At 59.7% G+C, this 20,291-nt stretch overlaps 2 protein-coding genes and 1 long non-coding RNA gene across 29 annotated transcripts in view; 1 reads left to right on the top strand and 2 right to left on the bottom strand.

Moving 5' to 3' along the window:
- C24H16orf96 (chromosome 24 C16orf96 homolog) overlaps positions 1–8,974 on the top strand; it is a 59,588-nt gene extending 50,614 nt beyond the window's left edge. For 23 of the 27 annotated variants that reach the window (XM_044936150.2, XM_044936146.2, XM_044936135.2 and 20 more), the window contains 6 exons: positions 903–995; positions 2,009–2,189; positions 2,293–2,395; positions 6,118–6,198; positions 7,062–7,287; positions 8,818–8,974. In XM_044936150.2, the coding sequence (XP_044792085.2) occupies positions 903–995; positions 2,009–2,189; positions 2,293–2,395; positions 6,118–6,198; positions 7,062–7,287; positions 8,818–8,833 (700 nt within the window). In that variant the 3' untranslated portion in view covers positions 8,834–8,974. The other 4 variants (XR_006548339.2, XM_044936140.2, XM_044936138.2 and 1 more) reach the window with 4 other exon arrangements.
- Positions 366–1,286, bottom strand: LOC123331608. The gene is made up of 3 exons (XR_006548340.2): positions 931–1,286; positions 718–801; positions 366–555 (listed from the first exon to the last, which is right to left on the bottom strand). It is a non-coding gene; the product is annotated as an uncharacterized LOC123331608 (long non-coding RNA).
- A 6,396-nt stretch (positions 8,975–15,370) lies between the features above and the next one.
- Positions 15,371–20,291, bottom strand: UBALD1 (UBA like domain containing 1). The gene is made up of 3 exons (XM_006054888.3): positions 19,999–20,291; positions 16,743–16,805; positions 15,371–16,462 (listed from the first exon to the last, which is right to left on the bottom strand). The coding sequence occupies exons 1-3, from the start codon at positions 20,116–20,118 to the stop codon at positions 16,109–16,111; spliced, it is 537 nt and encodes a 178-aa protein (XP_006054950.1). The 5' UTR covers positions 20,119–20,291; the 3' UTR covers positions 15,371–16,108.

Raw genomic sequence — 20,291 nt, 5'->3', positions numbered from 1 at the left:
CTTCCCAACCCAGGGATCTAACCCTGGTCTCTTATGTCTCCTGCATTGGTAGGTGGGTTCTTTACCACTAGCGCCACCTGGGAAACCCCAAATGAAAGTGTAAGTCTCTCAGTCGTGTCTGACTCTGACCACATGGACTGTAGCCCGCCAGGCTCCTCTGTCCATCGAATTCTACAGGCAAGAATACTGGAGTGGGTAGCCATTCCCTTCTCCAGGGAATCTTCCTGACCCAGGGATCAAACTGGGGTCTCCTGCATTGCAGGAGGATTCTTTACCATCTGAGGGAAGCCCATTCACCTCAAATTCCAAAATATTTTCATTTCCCCACCACTCAGATCAAGATGTAGAACAGTTCCAGCTCCTCAGAAGGCTGATGCTTTAATTTTTTGTGATGAGGTCAAATACACATAATATAAGTTAACCGTTTTAAAGTGAACAGTTCAGGGACTTCCCTGGCTATCCAGTGGTTAAGATTCCTTGCTTCCATTACAGGGAATGGTCACAAATTTGATCCCAGGTCAAGGAATTAAGATCCCACATGCTGGGTGTTGTGGCCTAAAAAAAAAAAAAGGAAAGTGAACAGTTTAGGGACGTTTAGTACCTTGACAATATGGCCCAACCCCAAAAGGAAACCCCGTGCTCATCAGCAGTCACTCTCCATTCTCCTCCGCCGAGCCCATGGCACCCTCCAACCCACGTCCCATTTCTAGGACTCACCCGTTCTGAGTTTTCCTTTTATCATCAGAACAGTTGTTCTCATTGACCTACGAAGAGGATGGTGGCCCCATGCTGTGGATCTTTCTGGAGGAAAGGCCACGTTTGAGGGCAGGCTTCCAGGAGGAGGTGGGAGCTGGGCCCTCTGCTGGCCACGTGCACCCCCCCTTTGCTCTTGTCCTCCACAGGCAACTCATCACCATTCGCAACACCCACCTGCTGCCATGGCTGCGGCCGGCCAGCGCCAACAGCTACGAGTACCTGCAGCGCCAACAGATGAGGTGAGCAGGTGGGGGTCTGGGCGCAAACTGCAGTCCCGAGACGCAAAGACTGTCCAGGGCACCGCAGCCATCTGTGACACTGTCCCGGGTGGTGGGGCTGCAGACGGTCACGTGAGGTACTCACGGGGAGAGGAACGAACAGGTTCTCAGGTGTCTGTTGTGGACTAAGAACTGTTAGGTGAGGGCGGGTCTCAAACCTCACACGCCCCTGTGAGTGAGGTTGACAGACTGGCTTCCTGCTGGAAGAAGTGAGTCGTGACCCCTCAGGGTCCTCGGGGGGCTTCCCGTGATTGGGCAGGCTCTGTGCCAAGTGCTCTGACAGTTCGGACCTCATTGAAACCTTACGCTTTCCCTTTGAGGTCATTCTGCTATCATCCTATTTCACAGTTGAAGAAACTGAGGCTCAGAGAGTTTCAGCAACCGGCCTGAGGTCACAGCTAGCGTATGGCAGGCCTGGCACCTCAACCTTCATGTTTCTCTGCCCCCCGGCCCGCCCCCTAGCCCCAGCCCCGCTCCTCAGCCCCTGACCCCCCATGGCTTCATGAGTGCTTCCGACACCTGGGCCCCTAGGCTCGAGGGTGGGGAGTGATAGCTGAACAGCAGCCACGGCCACGTGAAGGTGAGGGACCTGGGGGCCTGTGCCTGATGCCCCCCTCCCTCGCCTGACTCTTTTGAGATGAGAGGTTAAGAGGGACGGGTGGTCCAGTGATTAAGACTTAGCCCTTCCAATGCCGGGGGCTTGGGTTTGATCCCTGGTCCAGGAACTAAGATCCCACCTGCCCCACGGTGTGATCAAAAAAAAAAAAAAAGAGAGGTTAAGAGCCTGCTCTTGGCAGGCCAGACCAGGGCCCCAGGTCTCGGGGAACACGGCTCTCAATTTCTGCTCTCTGCCCCAACGGTGTCTGTCTGTCCAGAGTTCCCCAGCTACTGGCCAGGCCCTGGGACCCAACCTGAGGCTCCTCTGGGGCGGAGGTGCCTCCAGGTAGCTGCTGACCCCCCTGTTCTGCCCCCAGGGAACAACAGCAGCTGCAGAAACTGCAGAACCTCGGAGTCCCTGAGAGGAGCCTGGACTCACTGGGCCCCCCACAGGACTGGGGTGATGGCCCCAGAAATGACACCAACCTCGAGTTCAAGCCATACAGCTTGTCGACAGTCTACCCCTATGGGGACCCTGAGTTGTTGGACTATGACTCTGTGAGTCAGGCCACAGCCCCTGGAGGTGGGTGACCCCCGGGGAGGCAGGCCCTGCTGCCCCTGTGGACACTCCCTGAACTGGGGCCTGGGCTGCCTTAACCAGGCCGAGGTGGACCTCCTGGGAGTGGATGGGATCCTGTACAAGGGCCGAATGACCAGCAAGGACAAGGCGCGGCCGCTGACCAGTGCGGAGAAGGAGCTGGCAGGTGAGGAGCGTCAGCCTGCCTGGGCACCCCGCCTGGGGTCTGCCTTTGCTGGGCAGCGTGAGGCCCCGTGTGAGACAGGTGGGACCCAAAGCTGGCAACACCTGTGACAGGGGCTCCTCACACAGCTGCTGGCAAATGTGGCTCTGTGTGCCAGGCATAGTACTGGGGAGCAGCTGGGGAGGGGCACCAGAGGGCCTCCCTGGAGTGCTGGGCGCGATGGGAGAGTCGTGACAGGGACACTGGTCCAAGGGAGAGGTCCCAGGCTGTTGTCCTGAGGCCTCAGAAAAGGGAAGAGGGCTTCGCTGAATGAAGGAATCAGCTGGGAGGAGAGTGCTCTGGGGAGGGGGTGTGGGCAATAGCAGGCGCAAAGGAGCTGTGCTGGGTGCGAGGCAGGCCTGGCTGGGAACTCAGGAAGGTGACTCTACCTGGGCCCGGGTCGGGTGTGATGAGGAGGAGACAAGGACAGGCCGGGAGGCCCGTGTTCCGACTGTCACAGGTCAGGGAGGGCTGAGCCCAAGGGAGATGGGGAATGAGTCACTCCGGTTGCTACACTGTTGTGGCTCTGGCTCCAGCTGGCTCCGGCTGGGGACCGCGGGGACTCAGCTCCAGCACTGGGCCAGAAGCACCCAAAGAGGCACCTCTCTGTGCCTTTGAGGTTCCCCTGTGTGGGAAGAGGGGCTCCACACACTGCCCTAGTGGGGTTGGTCCAGGAGCCACAGAGTCCCGGCTATGGTGTCCCCCATCACCCCGTTTGCCTCCACTGACTTGAGAACAAGCATGAGACACCTAAGCCCTGGTGTGCGGGAGAAGACTGCGGCCTGCTTTAGTGCCCTGGGGCCGCAACAGACGACCACCAGCTGGGCGCCTGGAGAGGACAGCAGTGAGCTCTCTCAGTTCAGGAGGCCAGAAATCCCAAATCAAGGTGTGGGCAGGGCCGTGCGCCCTCCTAAGGCCCCAGTGGAGGATCCCTCCTACCTCTTCCAGCTTCTGGGGGCCCCAGGCATTCCTGGGCTTGTGGCTGCATCACTCCCATCTCTGCCTCCGTCTTTGAGTGGCTTCTCCCCATGTCTCTTCCTCTTCTGGTCTCTTAACTCAGATGGCCTCACCTCAAGAAGTGTGTGTGCTCAGTTGCTCAGTCACATCCGTCCGACTCTTTGCAACCCTCTCCAGGCTCCTCTGTCCATGGGATTTTCCAGGCAAGAATACTGGAGTGGGTTGCCATTTCCTCCTCCCATCTCAAGATCCTTCACTTATTTACATCTGCAGGCACCTTTTCTTCAAACAAGGTCACATTCACAGGTTCCGGGGGCCATGTCTTTTGGGGGGCTGCCATTCAACCCACCACAGGCCCCTGCCCTGATCCAGCGGGGCAGGACACATCTCGAGCCCTTTATTTCCCCAGACCACACATGTCACCCTTGCAGTGTTAACAGCTCCATGTGGACAAGGTTTGGCTGCTCCAGGCCCCGGGAGAGGGAAAGAGACTATCAGAGGGAGACTCAGGCCAGGCCTCTAGGACCACCAGACAGGATGACAGCAACGGTGGCGAACACTGAATGGGCTCAACTTCTTTCTTTTTAAAAATATTTTTATTTATTCTGTTTGGTCACGCCACATGGCGTGCGGGATCTTAGTTCCCCGACCATGGATCAAACCCGCGCCTCCTGCAGTGGAAGCGCAGAGTCTTAACCACTGAACTGCCAGGGAAGTCTCTAATGGATCCAACTCCTTGCCACGCCCTGCACTGCCTCCTTTCACTCTGCAAGAGCCAGGGAGGCATTGCACAAACGAGCGGGTGAGGGCTGCTTGCCTGGAGTGCACCTTTGGTGGAGGGGCCAGAGTAACATACAGACCCCACCCTCGTCCCCCATCATTGGTCAGACGGTGACCCCCTCCACCCAGCTGCCCCAGACTGTCACCCGGAGCAAGGGGCTTTTCTCCCCTCCAGTTCCACGCAACAAAGCAGGACTGAACCAGGACGCCTCATTGCTTTATCTTGCTTGGGGGCCACAAAGTCTAACTGGCAATTGGGATCACTTTAAAACCTGCCTGTGGCTGGATTTTTTTGACCAGGTTGTCTTATTGCTTGTTTGTTACTTTAAAGAATATTTGGGCATGCTGAGTCGCTTCAGTCTTGTCTAACTGTGCGACCCTATGGACTGTAGCCCACCAGGGTCCTCTGTCCATGGGATTCCACAGCCAGGAATACTGGAGTGGGTTGCCATTTCCTCCTCCAGGGGATCTTCCCGACCCAGGATCAAATCCGTGTCTCTCACATCTCCTGCATTAGCAGGCAGGTTCTTTACCACTAGCGCCGCCTGGGAAGCCCAACCCAAGACACCCAGTATCTAAACCTAAACTAGCTGACTCGAACCCTGCCCAGGGCCAGCCTGGTCTCATGCGTCCATCTGTCCTTTGCCCGCAGGGCCACTGAGGGCCGTCCCGCCAGCCTGTGCCCTCCCCTCTGATGCCCACGCTGTGGCCAGGATCTCAGGCGGGCCAGAGGAACCCCTGGTGCCTAGTGAACAGTGCCCCCAGCAGGAGGCTGGACTTCCGGAGAAGTCTCAGTGCAGGGAGGGCTGAGAATAGGCAGGGCCAAGGTAGGCAGAGGCGGCTGGGCCACAGATGGAGGCGGAGGCGCCTCACCAGTCTGGCTGCCGTCCTCACCAGCCCTGGGTGGATGGCCGTCGTTGACCCCTCCTCACCCCCTCATCCTTCCAGCACCTTCACTCTCACGGCCTCTTCCCTGCACGTTCCCACCTCATGCACTGGCCTTTGGGCTGGGAGGCCAGCCGTGGAGATTCTTGACTGGACCCCCGTCCAGAAAGGGTGAAGGATGGAGCCAGACCCCAAAGGCCATGTATTGTGCAACGCCCTCCTATGAAGTGTCCAGAACAGGCAGGTCTCGAGATGGAAAGCAGGTTCGTGGTCACCAGAGCTCGGGGGAGGGGAGAACAGGGGTGACTCACTCATGGGTATCAACCTCTTTTGGGGGTGATGAGATGTTCGAGAACTGGATGGGTATGGCAGCCACACAGCCTTGTGAAGGAACTTGATGCTACTGAAGTGTTCACTTTGAATAATGAATTTTACCTCAAAAAAGGGTTTCCCAGGTAGCACTGGTGGTAAAGAATCCACCTGCAATGCAGGAGACCTAAGAGATGTGGGTTTGATCCCTGGGTCTGAAAGATGTCCTGGAGGAGGAAACGGCAACCCACTCCAGTATTCTTGCCTGGAGAATCCCATGGTCAGAGGTGCCTGGCGGGCTATTTCCATGGGGTTGCAAAGAGTTGGACATGGCTGAAGTGACTCAGCACATACATACCTTTAAAAAAAAGTGCTCACAGAGAAGATGAAGGACAGGGAGGTGGAGCGGGGCACTGCGGTGGCCCGCCCTGGTGGGAGTCGCTGAGAACTAGCAGCCTGCATCTGTCTACGCTAGAATAAGGGCTCTCTCCTCCCTGGCCTTGAGTTACTTTCAGAAAGGGTTTTCCTAACATCTCCGCCTTGAGAAGGGGAGGCGGGGAGGGAGGAAGGGGCTTCCCTGCATGAGTAGGTGGGGTTTGGGTGTGTGAAGAGGCGGGGTAGGGGCAGCAGGGCAGGTCCCATTAGAGTGAAGGGCCTTTGCGGGCACCAGAGGACGGGATGTGGGCCTCCAGGTGGGCAGAGCCCTGGGGGCGCCCCCACCCACGCTTGTCTCTTCCCCTTTCTTCTCTGCTAAGCTGTGAAGGTCCCACATCCCCCGGCCCGAAGCCCGCATGAGGGTGCCCGCCTGAGTGCCCTATTTGGTGCCATCTCCTCTGGTGAGTAGCTGCCCCCCAGCTCCCTGGCCCAGCTGGGATTCCAGTAGCGTGTCTGGGCCCCCATTCCCAGCCTCAGGCTTTCCAGCCCCACCTCACCCATCTCTCCCCTGGCCAGACCCAGAGGGCCAGAGAAGGTCCCTCGAGCAACTGCCTCCTGGCACCCAGTGCCCTGAGCAGGGGCTCCCAGCCATCCAGGGCTCCAGCTGCACCCTCCAGTCAGGCCTCCTGGTCCAGGCGCCATCCCTGGGGCCCAGGGCTGGTGTCTGTATTCCCGGAGTCCAGCTGGCTGCAGGGCTGGGATAAGGGCGCCCATTCATTCCTTCGGGCCTCTCCGCTGGGGGCCCGAGAGCTGAGTCAGGGGGGCGGTGGGGCGGGGGGCAGCTGAGGTCACGACTCCTCGGGTCTCATCACCAACCTGAGCGCGTTTTACAGCACACAGCACACAGAGCACTTCCTCCCCTCTCACCTCACCCCGTCCTTATCTCATCTACTGTCCTGTCCTTATCTCATCTACTGTCCCGGCTGGGGAGGCCGCTACAGTAGGGGAGCTGAGGCACAGCGACCTTGAACGGGGGAATCCCAGCCTCCAAGCCCCGTTTTCTCTAGGCTGCCCTGCTCCATGTCCTCGTCCACCTCTGGTTTCATCTATCTTGGATGGATAGATGAAACTACCATCCCCCAGGATGGATACTCCTACCCCCACCCAGGAAGTGTCAGATGCCTGGGCTGGTGATCAGAGGTGAACACTTCCAGTCTTGGGGCTTCTCTTTTCCTTAGTGGGGATGGCCCCGTCGGGCCAGCCTCTCTCCAGAATGTTCTTGGGACACATCGTGGGTCTCTCCTGCCCCTCCCGCCCACTGCAGCCCTGCCCCCCCGCGCCAGCATGGGCTCAGCCGCCTCGGGCCCTCCACCAACGATGCCCGCTCGGCCTCCGTCTCTCCCACCCGTGCTGCTGCTGCCACCACTGACACCATCTCTTCAGGACACCCAGCCGGCCCCCCAGCCGGCCCCAGGGGCTGCCAGGCACCCACGGTCCCTGCGCCTCGAGTCCCGAGCCAGCCTGCAGTTCGCCAAGGAGCCCAGCAACCCGTGAGCCCTGCGCCCGCCCCCTCCCCACCAGCATCTCCACCCTCCCCCGCAAGGCAGAGACACTGCCCTGGGCAAGGTGCGGGGGTCCTGGGCTTAAGGGAGGGGTCTCCACAAGGGACTCATTTTGACCCAGTAGCTGCTTTTAACTTGGCTATGGATACACACGACACAATCCATCTCATGCTACGTTTCATGGAGAACACAGCTTTCTTGCTAGACTGAATTTTCCACTAAACCAATTTAATTCCTTGACGCATTTTCAATACAGCACAGTTACAGTGGTTTTAAAAAACAATCACTTTCCTTTTTATTTTGCTGAAATGATTTCATCAGAATGCATTCCAATCACAGCCGATACCGCTGTCCATTTTCTTTAGTGAGCATTATTTCTACCAGGACCGGTTTTCTCATGGGAACCAGGTTTTACTGCAGGCGTGCTTTTTTACTGTCTGTTGATTGTTTCCACCAGTAATCACTGTTATGAGTTGGGTGTTTAAAGAATCTGATTGTTTGTATTTACTTCTGGCTAATCCACGAGGCACTTGGAGCAAAAGCCCTGGAATCCTCCAGGACTGCTCCATCCTGTTTGGCGTCTTGCTGGTTCTTTGGGTCACATGCTCACTGTCTGTGTGCTTGGTGGACTGACCAGCAAAGCATGCTCATCTGGGGTTCCGTGACTGGCCCCGGGGCAAAGAGCAGAGCACTCATACCTGCCTGATGGGTCCCTCAGCCCATGTGGTTTCTGTCCCTGGTATGGTTTTGTGAGTGTGTGACCGCACCACAGGGCTTGGGAAATCTTAGTTACCCGACCAGGGATCGAACCCCTGCCCCCTGCATTGGAAGCGCAGAGTCTTAACCACTGGACCACCAGGGAAGTTCCTGGGTGGTTTATCGGTCCCCCTTCTCCCTCTCGGGCTTCCCTGGTGGTTCAGCAGTAAAGATTCCACCTGCAAGGCAGGGGATGTATGAGACACAAGTTCGATGCCTGGGTTGGGAAGATCCCTTGCAGGAGGGCATGACAACCCACTCTAGTATTCTTGCCTGGAGAGTCCCATGGACAGAGGAGCCTGGCTGGCTACAGTCCAGAGGGTTGCACAGAGTTGGACGCGACTGAAGCGACTGAGCACGCACGCTTCTTCATCTCAGTTTGGCTGTTTCTCCCTTTCCACCCCTAGGTTGTCCAGTTGCACCCTCCACCCTTTGTATGCTTCCTGACACTTCTGTCACATTCCACAAAGACTAAAAAAAAGCTTCCTTCTGCCTGGTTTTGGGGCACACCTCCCCCTAGCATCCACCAGAGGCTCCTAGGGTGGTGGAGCGAGTCTGGGAGTTGGGTGGGGGGTGGCGAGCTGCCCTGGGGATCCCCCCTGGGGGCGTCAGGGCGCTGGCATGGCAGAGGATCCTCTGGACCGGTGGCCAAAGGCATCCTGGGTGCTGAGTGCCTACCCCCCGACCCCCAGTGGTCCCCCAGCCCTGCCTCCCCTCCCACGCACCCCCTCCTGGACCTGACTTCTCTTTTCTTTCTCCAAGGACTGCGTCCAAATGAAGCCGAGCGCTTCCTGAGCCCCGTGACCTACGCTGCCTTGGGGGACATCAGCCAGTGCAGCCCTGGCCCCACCCCCGTAGCAGAGATGAGTATTTTTATCAACTTCTCCCCAGAATAAAACCTTTTACTTTTCTGACTGTGGATGAGGGTGACTGGCCCATGCCCTCTGCAGTGGCTGGCCTTGCCCATCCCACATGGGTGGGTGGGCCTGTCAGCCCCGCGCCGGCCACCACCCCACCAGGGCTGAATCTCCACAGAGAATCATGACAACCCTCCCCTGCCCCATCACACACGCCCCCACGGCACAGTGCCCTGTGCAGCCCCGGCCCTGAGTGGTGGGCCTTACCCAGGCTCGCACGGTAAGGTGTGACTTACCCAGGAGGCCGTGGTGTGACTTACCCAGGTTCACATGGTAAGGCCTCAGCTCTCCAGCCACCTGCCCAGGAGGCCATGTTTCCTGGGTGCCAGACACTGGTGTGAGGAGTCCAACTTCCAATACCTCTCCCGTGTGGCCTGGGCTTGGGCCAGAGAAGAGGTGGGGGCCCCAGGGAAGCGCCCCTGCCAGGCGCGGTCAGGCTTGTATTCTGCCGCCTCGACATGTGGGGACTCACAGCAGCCAAGCCCTGCTCTCTCAGCCCCTGGTAGCTGCCTTCCAGCCCGTTTTTTCGATTTACAGATGGAGTCAGTGCTTGAGTGGGCTCCTGAAGCCCGGGGATGGAGGGGTGAGCCAGGTAGGACCCTGGGTAACTGTTTGCCCAGGGACAGGTCTCCTGGGTGCTTGGGAAGGAGGGGAGTGGTGAGCCCACCTGCAGCCAGCCAGGAGCAGTCTTGAAGATGACAGTTCTGTCCCCCATGGGGGCTGGTGGGGAAGCCAGCTTTTGGCCTGATTGCAGGCAGGAGCTGGAGGCAGAATCCTTGCCAAGGAGAAGGGCAGAACCCCCCCTGCCCTGTTCCAGATCCCAGGGGCGGGGGACCTGCTGGCCTTGGCAGCTGGGAGGGTGGTGCTGCACCTCCTCCTGTCGGGCTGAGGGGGGTGGGGTGGGGTGGGGGGGCCAATGCTCAGCAGGGTGCCCACCCCCCAGCAGGGGAAGGTGCTTCGGGATTGGGTGAAACCGGGGGTGGGGTCAGTAGAGGGGGCACTTTTGAAGGCCCTGGGTCCCACCTCCTCCTCTGCTGGGGGACCACAGTTCCTGGCTGGGCCAGGCTGGACAAGGAGTAGCGTGACCAACTGTCCTGGTCTGCCTTCGAGTGAAGAGGGATCCCTGGAACTTTCTGTTTTAAGGCTCAGATGAGGGGATTCCCTGGTGGGCCAGTGGTTAGGACTCCAGGCTTTCACTGCCAAAGTTTCCAGGTTCAATCCCTGGTCGGAGAACTAAGATCCCACAAGCCATGTGGTGCAGCCAAAAAAAAAAAATTCTTTATAAAAACATTTGCTAGGTTTCAATATTGCAGGAATGCAAATTCCCCATAATGGCTATTTTGATGGTGTTGTTGCTGTGAAAAAAGCACATTAAAACTTGCCTCCCTGGAGGTCCAGTGGTTAGGACTCCAGGCTTTCACTGCCAAAGGTTCCAGGTTCAATCTCTGGTCGGGGAACTAAGAAGATCCCCAAAGCCTTGAGGTGCAGCCAAAAGAAAAAAGACTGAGATGAATCAGCCCTGTGGAGAGGGAGGTACGCAGGCTGGCCTGGCATGAGGGGCACAGATGAGATGGCTGTGGCCAAGCAGAGGATCCTACCTCGGGGTGTTGCATGGTGACTGCTCTGCACCCCAAACCCAGCCCCACAACCCACCAATGCAAATGAAAGGGTCACTGAAGGTTCTCTTCCTTTCAAAGACCACAGACTCATTAACCTTAAGGTATGCGCCATTGACGACAGCAAGCCTGTGTCCCAAAACAGATGATGCCTTGGAGAAGGCACCACGGGACCCCACCTTGTGGCTCGCCTGCAACGTGGGAGACCTGGGTTTGATTCCTGGGTTGGGAAGATCCCCTGGAGAAGGGAACGGCTACCCACTCCAGTGTTCTGGCCTGGAGAATTCCATGGACTGTATAGTCCGTGGGGTCGCAGAGTCAGACATGCCTGAGGGATTTTCACTTTCAGGACCCCAAAGCAGGCCGCCAGGGGGCACCAGAGGGAAGGCCTTCTGTGCAGGGACGTCTTAGGGGCACATGGGTCTCCCTGGCACCACTCCCTTGGCTGACTTGAGCCCTGACTTTCCATGGATTCGAGAGTTCTAAGCAGAGACCTTCCAAATACACACAACCTCCAGAGAAGGGCTTCTCTTCTCTCTCCCCTTCCTCTTGCTCTCAACTTTTCCTAGATCCATAGAAAAGGAGCCCCCCCCCCCCAGCAATATTTGCACCTCATATTTCCCAGGAGATGAGAAAGGGCCAGAAAGCTGAGCAGAACTCTGCCAGCAGGCTCCTGGTGCCTCATGCTGGGCTGGCCTCAGCCATCCAGGGAATGGGCCCTCCCCTACCCTCCCCAGCAGGACCCAGCACCCTTACACCCCTAAAAGAGCTGTGTTCTTCTAAGACTTACTTGAAATACATATATTTCCCAAACATCAACTGTGGCTAAGCAACCGGAGACCTTTCCAAATGCAGGAACTGGAAATAGCCCTTGCCTCAAAAGATCTCCTTTTGGCCAACCCGGGTGGCCTCCCCAACACAGACACCAGGAGGAACTGGAGTCAAAGCCCTCATCTGTCCTTAGAGGAGTCCGGCTATGAAAAGACCCTCAGAGACCTCCAGGGCCACAGCAGCCCCGCCGGCCGCCGGGCTGTGGGGGGCAGTCTTGGGAGCCGCGTGGTTTTCTGCTTCGGCTACAGTGTTCTCAGGGGCCCTGAGTGTCTGCCTCCATCCAGGGGAATCTCAGAACAAGCCTTTCTCTTCACAGCTCTGAAGGAGGCATCCTGCCTGCCCGCAGAAAGCATTTCAGAGCCTCCTTTCACCCCTCCGGTCCCCCCTCCCCTGACAGAGCAGGACATCTACTTTCACAGATGCTCCTGGGGAAGAGCAAATTTCTTTCAGAGACGCCAGCTGACTTGAGGTGTGAGGCAGACACAGCCACCATGGTGGCCAAAGGAGTGGCTGGCCAGCCAGGGCCAGGCTGGGAGGCCTCCCGCTGTGATGGGTCAACTTCAACCAGCTGTGGCCTTAAGGGAACTTGGGCCAGATGTGACAAACGTCCAAGGTAAGCTGGAAGTGGAGCTTTTCATGTAAACTGATTTTAGAGTGCTGGCCAACAAATTGAGCCCAACGGCACACACCAGGGGCCTCCGAGTCTGAAAACCCTTAAGATAGCCATGCCCGATCATTTAACGGGCTTCCCAGGAGGCACTATTGATAAAGAACCCGCCTACCAATGCAGGAGACATGAGTGACGCAGATTTGATCCCTCAGTTGGAAGATCCCCTGGAGGAAGGCATGGCAACCCACTCCAGTATTCTTGCCTGGAGAATCCCATGGACAGAGGAGCCTGGTGGGCTAGAGTCCATGGGGTCGCAGAGTCGGACACGACCGAAGTGACTTTGCACACATGCACAATCATTGAACAACAGGGCCCACCCACGTCAAGTCACATGGGGAGGCTAGGCCTCCATGTCCATCTGCAGTCGTGTCCCCTCGTCAGAAAGGAAGGCTCCAATCACATTTTTCCCGGAACCTCTGGGATGTAAATGGTGTTTTCAGAGTGGAATTTTTGGAAACAAAGTGATGGAGCTCAAGTCTGGTGATCAGGTGGGTGGTGATGAAGCCCAGAGGCTGGTCTTCATGTGTTGTTGAGGAGGCTCCAGGAAGTGCTGAAACGGACAGCTAAGAATGGCTGTAAATATGACTGTTCCGTTTGTACCTCATCTTTGCATTTTAGCCAGTTTGCACTTGAACATGTGGTGGGAGGTGGTTACTGACTCCTCTGGTCTTGCTTCTGAGCCTCCAAGCTTGGGGAAGTTGAAGTTCCAGGTTCCGTGTTGCCCTTGAGTTCCGTCCAGAGTGCTTGACATCTATGTGGGCCCGCCTCTGCCTCCCCTAGTGTCTCCCACCCCCTTTTGCAGCCCTTTGCCTGTCTGGGAGGTGCTCAGCGGAGGAGGAGGGAGGGTGTGCGTGGGGCTTCCAGCAAACCTGGCAGGGTCCGGGCACTGGTGGAAAGCTCCAGCCCCACCCTCCGCTCCCTCCTGCTCTGGTTCCCAGCGTGCTCAGGGCCCTCGTTAGAAATCAGATTCCTGGGCCCTCCTCCTCGAGCACCCAGGGGACACTTGTGCTCTACAGGCTGGAGGGTCACGAGTCTAGTGGGCTCCCGCTTGGCACGAGGGGCTTGTGTTCCATCAGTCATTTTCCATCAGTCACCTGGAAGCTGCTTCAAGAACAGCTATGACATAAGTGAGTGCCGTAGTTTACCCTTTTAAAATGTATGATTGAGTGGTTTCTAGTACATTCACAAGTTGATCACTAATGCCCTGGGGAAATGTTTAAAACTGTATTGTCAGGACCCCACCCCAGAGACCAATGCTGTGGGCCCCCAAGGGGCTCCCCGGAGGCCCTGCGGCTCTCCACTGGGGTGACTTTGCCTGCAGACACTTCTAGTTGTCCTAACTGGGCGCTGCTACTGGTTCGAACTCATGGAAAGGGGTCGGGGTGCTGCACAGGACACCCCAGTGTCTGGAGTGCCCACAGTCGAAAAGCTGCCATCTACAGGAAACTTAAGTCCTTCCAGGACCTCCTCCTGGGGCCTCCAGGCCCGGCCCCTGGTGGCCTCTGGAGACAGAAGTGGGCTTGGTCAGGTTGGGATTCTCACCCTTGAATGTCCACGGGGCACCTGAGGATCCTGTTCAAAGCAGATTCTGACTCAGGAGGTCTGGGCTGGGGTTAGAGAGAGGTCGTTCCGCATCTCTGACAAGCTCCCGGGGGATCCAGCTGGTCTGGTGACCACACTTTTGAGGAGTGAGGGTATAGTTCCCACAGGCCACCCTGAGGCCAGCGTGGGGGTGGGGAGCCTGAGTGGACATTCTGGACCGTGCACCCTCTTGCGTGGCTCCAGTGGGTATGGCCACCTCAGTCGTCTGGCCACTGGGGAGCTCACATTCACCCACAGAAGCACTTCCTTGCCTCTACACGTTTTTCCTACACTCGGAAGGGGGTGTGGCAGCTTCCTGAGAACTGCTGCTAAGTCACTTCAGTCATGTCTGACTGTGTGTGACTCCATAGATGGCAGCCCACCAGGCTCCCCTGTCCCTGGGATTCTCCAGGCAAGAACACTGGAGTGGGTTGCCATTTCCTTCTCCAAGGCATGAAAGTGAAAAGTGAAAGTGAAGTCACTCAGTCTTGTCCTACCCTCAGCAACCTGAGAACTGTCTTCCCTCCAAAAGGATGAAAGAGCTGCAGCGAACGTTCAGGAGCTCGGGACAGCCTCCTCTCTCCCCCCACAGGCACCCGAGGCAGAGCTGTGCCCCTGCCCCTGAAGGCCATTAGAAGGGTGGGCTTCAAGGTGAGGACATGAGCAAGAGCTGCAGTGGGGGTGCTGCAGTCAGTCCTATGACCAGTGGGGGCCTCTAGTGATCCAGAGGCTGTCCAGCCCCCAACAGGGCAGCAACGGGCTGCGTGGTGACCCCAGGGAGTGGCAGCGGGGCCGCCGCTGGCAGGTGCTGAGGCGCCTGCCAGCCAGATATTCTGGAACATTACTCTCCACCCCCAGGCACCGTCCAATGGGTTGAGTGGGGTAGGCCTCCTGACTAGGGAGTCAGGCCACTGGTGACCATCTGCAGGGGCCCATGCACCCTTACTCCAAGTTCCAGCCTCACCAAGGGGTGCAAGGTCTAGGCTGCCTTCTCCCAAAGCTGCCCCAGGGATGCCCACCCTTCCCTGGTACAGGCTGCCCAGGGCAGAGTCGTGCCCAGCTTCTCCCTTAGAGGAGTAGGTGCCTGCCCAGCCTGGCGTGGGAGCAGCTGGGGATCCACTGTCTGTTGCCCCTGAGTGGTTTGTCTCCTTGGCAACCAAAGGTCTGAGCTGCAGCTTGGACTCTGCCCAGCCTCATCCAGTCGCTGTTGCTGGCCCATGGGCTCTGCATCCATGCCTGCTATCTTACCATGGGGGCTGTGGCCTGCGCCTCCCCCAAGAAGGGCCCTGCCCCACCCAGCGTGGCTACTGGAGGTGGGGCTGAGGGTCCAGCCTGCAACTGGCCATTGGGGCCCTAAAGACAGCAAGAAAAGTCCTTGTGTGAAACCCAGGCAGACCGGAAGGCAGCTGTTAGCCCTAGAGGTCGGGATCTGTCCAGTCGGACAGGGGGAAGGGTGAGCAGACAGAGGCAGGGGTTCTGGGAACACAGGGCAGGAACTAACTTCATGGGAAAAGCCTGGGGTGGGCAGGAAGATTCCAGAGCACGTTGTGGTTGAAAAGACAGCGACAGACAGGAGCAGTGTGGAGCGAGGTGGGACTCGGGGGTTGGCCTCTGCTCTGGGCTGGGCTGGCACCCTCCCCCTCCACGTGGAGCCAGCTGGCAGCAAAGCTTAGGATATGAGGCACGACCACAGAGCCTGGTGGTGGTTTGGAACTCTTTCTTCTCCTTTGTTAAAAGGGGGAAAGGAACTGGGGATGGGGTACCCCCGGGCTCTGGGGAGGCATGCAGGCAGCCCCAGCAGGCAGGCGCTGGGGGATGGGTGGGAAGAGTCCTGGAGTTTCCCACAATCCTTTTCTCTGCAGGGAAGAGCAAGGCTGGCTGCCCAGGGAGCAGCGGAGAGGGGCAGGGCCCTGGGGGGAGGGGCGGCGGGCGAGGGGGGCTCACTCTAACATGCAAAGTCCAGCTGCCCCATAAACTAGGTTGCTTCTCGAAGAGCGACATACGTATAAATACACAGACACAGCTACACGCACACATGCGGAGAAGGCTCTGCGTTCCGGAGGGTGGGGATCTAGGCCCGCCGGCCCCAGGGAGCTCCAAGGCAAGAGCCAGCCCCGTCTCCGGCGTGGCGATGCTCCGCTGCCCCCGGGGTCGGCGGGGCAGGGCGGGCGAGTCCTCTGGGGAAGGCTGCTTGTTCTCCGAGCTTCTGTCCATCAGCACCCAGGTGACTCGAAACCAAATCCATGGAAGCGGGGCGCCGCAGGCCTGTGCCGCAGGGCACGCGTGCGGGCAGCCTGTGGGCTGGCTCGAGGGTCCGGTCTCTCCCTTCCAGGGCTCCGGGGAAAAGGGGTGCAGACAGAGGGTGAAGGGGGCCCGCAGAGACGTCCTCTCCCCCGCCCCACGGGGTCCTGGCCTCCGGGAGGGGGGAGGGGCCTCCCTTATCTCTCGGCCTCCATGGCGGGGTGGGCCCTGGGTTCCGAGGCGGCCTGTTGGGGGGCCAGGGGCGGCCAGTCTGACGCCGGGGAAGGGGGGGCCGGAGTCCACAGGGGCGGCTGCGGCGGCTGGTGGTGCTGTGCGCCCCCTGGGGGTGAGGCCGCGGCCGGCCAGCCGGGCGCCGCGAAGCTGCCGGTGGCGGTGAGCGGGAAGTGTGGCGGCGGCGACGTGGCCGTGGCGGCCATCGGGCTGCCGCTACCTCCGCTGTGGAAGCTCTCGGAGGCCTTGAGGCGGGAGAACATGGTGAGGGCGTCGGGGAAGTTGGGGGGCGTGGCGGGGGTGTTGGCAGGAGTGCACATCTGTAGGGGGAAGAGGGAGGCGGGTGAGTGCCCCTTCCAGAAGGGCCCCTTCCCCAGTGCACCCCAACCCCACCCCGGGCGGTCCCCCAGCCCGGAGCTCACAGGGGAGGAGCGGTGCCCACGTGGACAGGCCCACGCAGCCTGCTGCCCGGCTACCAGGAGTCCCTCCCAGCGGCTCCTTCCTCAGGCCTGGGCAGCTACCCCCGACCCTCCCCGCCCCCCCCTCCCCGCACTGGTAGAGTCCCGGAGGGATGCCCCTGGGGCTGCAGGGAACACTTACCATCTGGTGGTGATGGTGGCTGTACGGGATGTTGGTCTCTTGGAAAAAGGCGCTGAGGGCCGTCTGTAGGAAAAAAGGCCCATGCTTAACCTCAGGACCCCAGTGGCCCTGGCCCAGCCTTCCTTGACTCTCACCACCACCTAGAGAGGTGCTGTGGAGCCCTGGGCTAGTGGGCAGGGAGGACCCTCAGGACACTGCCTGCAAGCTGGCTGCCAGGTGCTTCCAGCTTACCTGGTTTTGTCACCATGAGTGACGTGAGGGCCTGTCTCATGGGGAAAGGGCTCCAGGAGACTCTGGCCCTATGGTCACCAACTCTATGGGTGGCAAGTCCTTACTCCTCCCTGAGTTTCACTTTCCTTGTCTATGAACCAGAGGATGGCAAAGGCACCCAGATGTTGAAAGCCTGTAACTGCTCCTCTCCTGGGCTAGCCAAGGGACCCTGCCCTGCCTCTCGGTTTCTCCTTCTGCACCAAAGGGACACTGGACTAGGAGTCTGGCAGCCATCCTCCCACAAACTGGTGGAGCAAGAGGAAGGTTGCAGTGGGGTTCGCACCCAGGACTGTGAGAAGCGGGTGGGAAAGGGGGTGGCAGCGGCTCCGGGTCAAAGCAGCTCCTCGAGTGGCCCTGGGGGGCTGGGGGGAGGGGCCCCCCAGGCGGTGGCCTCTGGTACTGGTGTGTCCTGGTTCGGCCCCTTGCAGGACAGGCATCCAGGAAAATAAGGGAACCAGCTGCTCTTGCGAAAGTGCAGGGTGAGGGAGCCCGTCAAGTATGTGAAGGGTCTGCGGGCAGCTCTGCCCTCCACACCGCCCCCCTTGGGCTCCCCGCCCACTGCGGCCCAGGGCTGTCAGCCCCCTCCCCCACTCCCAACACACCCAGAAACCCAGCCTGGCTCCCAGGCTTACCCTAGGGGTTTTATTACTAGAGTAAATTCAAATGAATTATTCTGGGAATTTCCTGCTGGAGACGCCCTACCCCAACGTCCCAACGTCCCCAAACAGGGGTGTGGGAGCTGGGGGCGGGGGCAGAATGCCTCGGTCTCTAAGCACCTCCTTGTGACACCTCCTGGACCAGGAGCCCCAAGGGACACCAACCCATTCCTCCCCCAGCAGCAGCCCCATAGGCAGCTGCAGTGTGCGAGTATTCCAGGGAGAGGCGGTTGCCCTTTTCCTGCCTTCCTAGAGCACCCCCAAACTTAAAGCACAGAGGTCCCCCTCCCCCAGCAGCCTTCTGTCCCCATTAACACCTGAATCACAGAGAATATGACCCCAAAAGAGGCCTCCTGCTGGGCCAGCCCTCAGCCCAAGTGGCTGCCAGCTGGGGGTAGAGGCAAGGAACCCCACTCACTCCCAGGAAGACCTAAGGGCTGGATGTTCACACCCCATTTTTACCCTAAGAACCTCCCTACTAACCACGTCCCCACTTTACACACAGTGAAGCTGAGATTCGGGGAGCCCAGGATGTGTACCATGGGGGCCATCAAAGCTCCCCAGTCTGCAAGCTGTTCCTGCCCGTCCTGAGGTCAGAGTTTCCCCAGGCATTTTAATCTTCAAAGATACATTTTCAATTCCAGTGACCAGGAGACACCAACCCAGAGGGACTGCCAGCCTGTGCCAGGCTCTGTGGGCAGGGCTGCTTCCCACCGGACACCTGCCCGCCCAGCCCGAGGGGGGGGACGTGTATGCAGATGTGGGACTCCAGCAAACTACCATGAATGTGGTTTTGCAAGTTTTGCCACATCCAGCTCTAGATTAGGAAGCTTCCTGCAGGGTGGGGCTGCCGGGCTGGGAAGGGGGGCTGCCCATGCACTCCTCAGAGGTCAGCTCACAGCTCACAGCCCCCAGGTACAGCGATGGAAACTGAGGCCACAGGGTGGGACCTGCCCAGAGAGAGCGAGCAGTGTCCCATCTTGTGATTTGAGGACCACCCCCAGATTAGCTCTCAGGTCCCCCTGAGATCTCTGGTGGGAAAGTGAACAAGGATTCCTTTGAGTGGACAGGCCACTGCCTCCCCAGACTGTCCCAACCTTGGGGCAGGAATTATGATCTCTGTCCCACCCCCCAGGAAGCTAAACACAGCCCCCAGGCTCCCTGTCCCTCCTCTGGCCCGGAGTACCTTCCCTGAGCTGGCTTCCCAGCCCAGGCTGGGCACGGACTCTACAGAGAACTCTACAGACCGAGACTGTGACCTTACACCTGTGAGGGGTGGGGCTCAAGGGGCTCTGGCCTCCTCCCTAGATACCATCCCGGGTTATTTCTGGGGCAGCCGAGTTGGGAAGGCCAGGTGGCCTTTTGGCAAGCCCTGGGCACTAGTGCTCTATGGGTCAGGGAGGCTGGGGCAGCCCCACCTCCTGCCCAGCTGGCCGAAAGCCACTGAACCGTGTACACCAAGCCGTGCGCTGTGCAGGCAGATTCGGCAGCCAGCACAGGAGGGCACCTGGATACGCCTCCGGCGCGGGGTACACAGATCACACCCTTAGCTGTCGTATGGGGCTCTGACACACCACCTGGACACCCATGTGTGCACACGCCTGAGTACCGTCTGCAAAACGGTGACCTGTGCGTACACGGAGCGCACACAGCCCGCACCCGCGCCGCGGGCTGGACTGAGTGTTTACACACACAGACGCCAACATGCCCACACGTAGCGTGGCGCGTGCGTAAATACAAATGCACAAGTACGTGGACACGCGCCGCCGAGCTGCCCACCGGGCACGCAGACCCTCAGACCCACACACACCGGAGGCTCCACCCGCGGGCTCAGGGCTTCCAAGGCGGGGGCGGCGCGGGCCCAGTTCGGCCCAGGCCACGGGCGTCCTCCTTCCGGCTGCCGGGCCGACTGTCCGTCGGGGCCTCAGCGCCGCCCCGCCCTGGCCGTTACCGAACAAAAAAGGGGGTCCCCGGAACCCGATCACCTGAGGAATCTGGGGGGTGGGGGAGGGCGGGAATTCCGGACCCGGCGAGGGCAGGCCGCCCCTCCCTCCCACCCCGCGCGGGCGGCGTTTCCGGGGGCCGCGTACTCGGGGCCGCGCCGCTGGGCCTGACCCGCACGCCGCGTGTGCGCGCCGGGGCTCGGACGCCGGGGCGCGCGGCCGCCTGGACACCGGGGCCGAGAGCGCGGGCCCGGCCCCGGCGGAGCGCGCCGCGGCACGTGTCCACACCCGCCCGCACACGCCCCACAGCAAGCGCCGCCACGCGGGACGGACACCCCGCGCCCGGGGCCCCGGGCCCCGGTCCCCAGGCCGGCCCCGGCCGCCTACCTCGAACTGCCAGTGGGCCGCCTGCAGCAACTGCTTCGCCTGGTCGGCCGCGCAGCCGGCCGTCAGCACGAACTGGTTGATCATGACCTGGTGCTTGAGCTCGTCCATGTTCACGGACATGGCGCCGCCGCCGCCTGCCCGCTCCAGCCTCCCGCCACGGCGCTCTCCTCCGCCTCACGCGTCCACCATTAGCGAGCCGGCTCCGGCTAATACAAATATTTACTGTGCGGCTCTGACTCACCGAGCCTCGCCTCGCTCCGGGCCGCGGGCGGCATGCTGGGAGATGTAGTCCC

This window comes from Bubalus bubalis, chromosome 24 (genome assembly GCF_019923935.1).
Source record: "Bubalus bubalis isolate 160015118507 breed Murrah chromosome 24, NDDB_SH_1, whole genome shotgun sequence".
NCBI lineage: Eukaryota > Metazoa > Chordata > Mammalia > Artiodactyla > Bovidae > Bubalus > Bubalus bubalis.
Note: the sequence above shows the minus strand (reverse complement) of the source record. Positions and strands in the feature narration are given on the sequence as shown.

Coding starts and splice junctions, on each gene's coding strand:
- UBALD1 (XM_006054888.3), bottom strand. CDS start 20,118: ATGTCCGTGAACATGGACGAGCTCAAGCACCAGGTCATGATCAACCAG. Junction 16,806..19,998: donor CGGCCCACTGGCAGTTCGAG/GTAGGCGGCCGG, acceptor TTTTTCCTACAG/ACGGCCCTCAGCGCCTTTTT. Junction 16,463..16,742: donor GCCACCATCACCACCAGATG/GTAAGTGTTCCC, acceptor TTCCCCCTACAG/ATGTGCACTCCTGCCAACAC.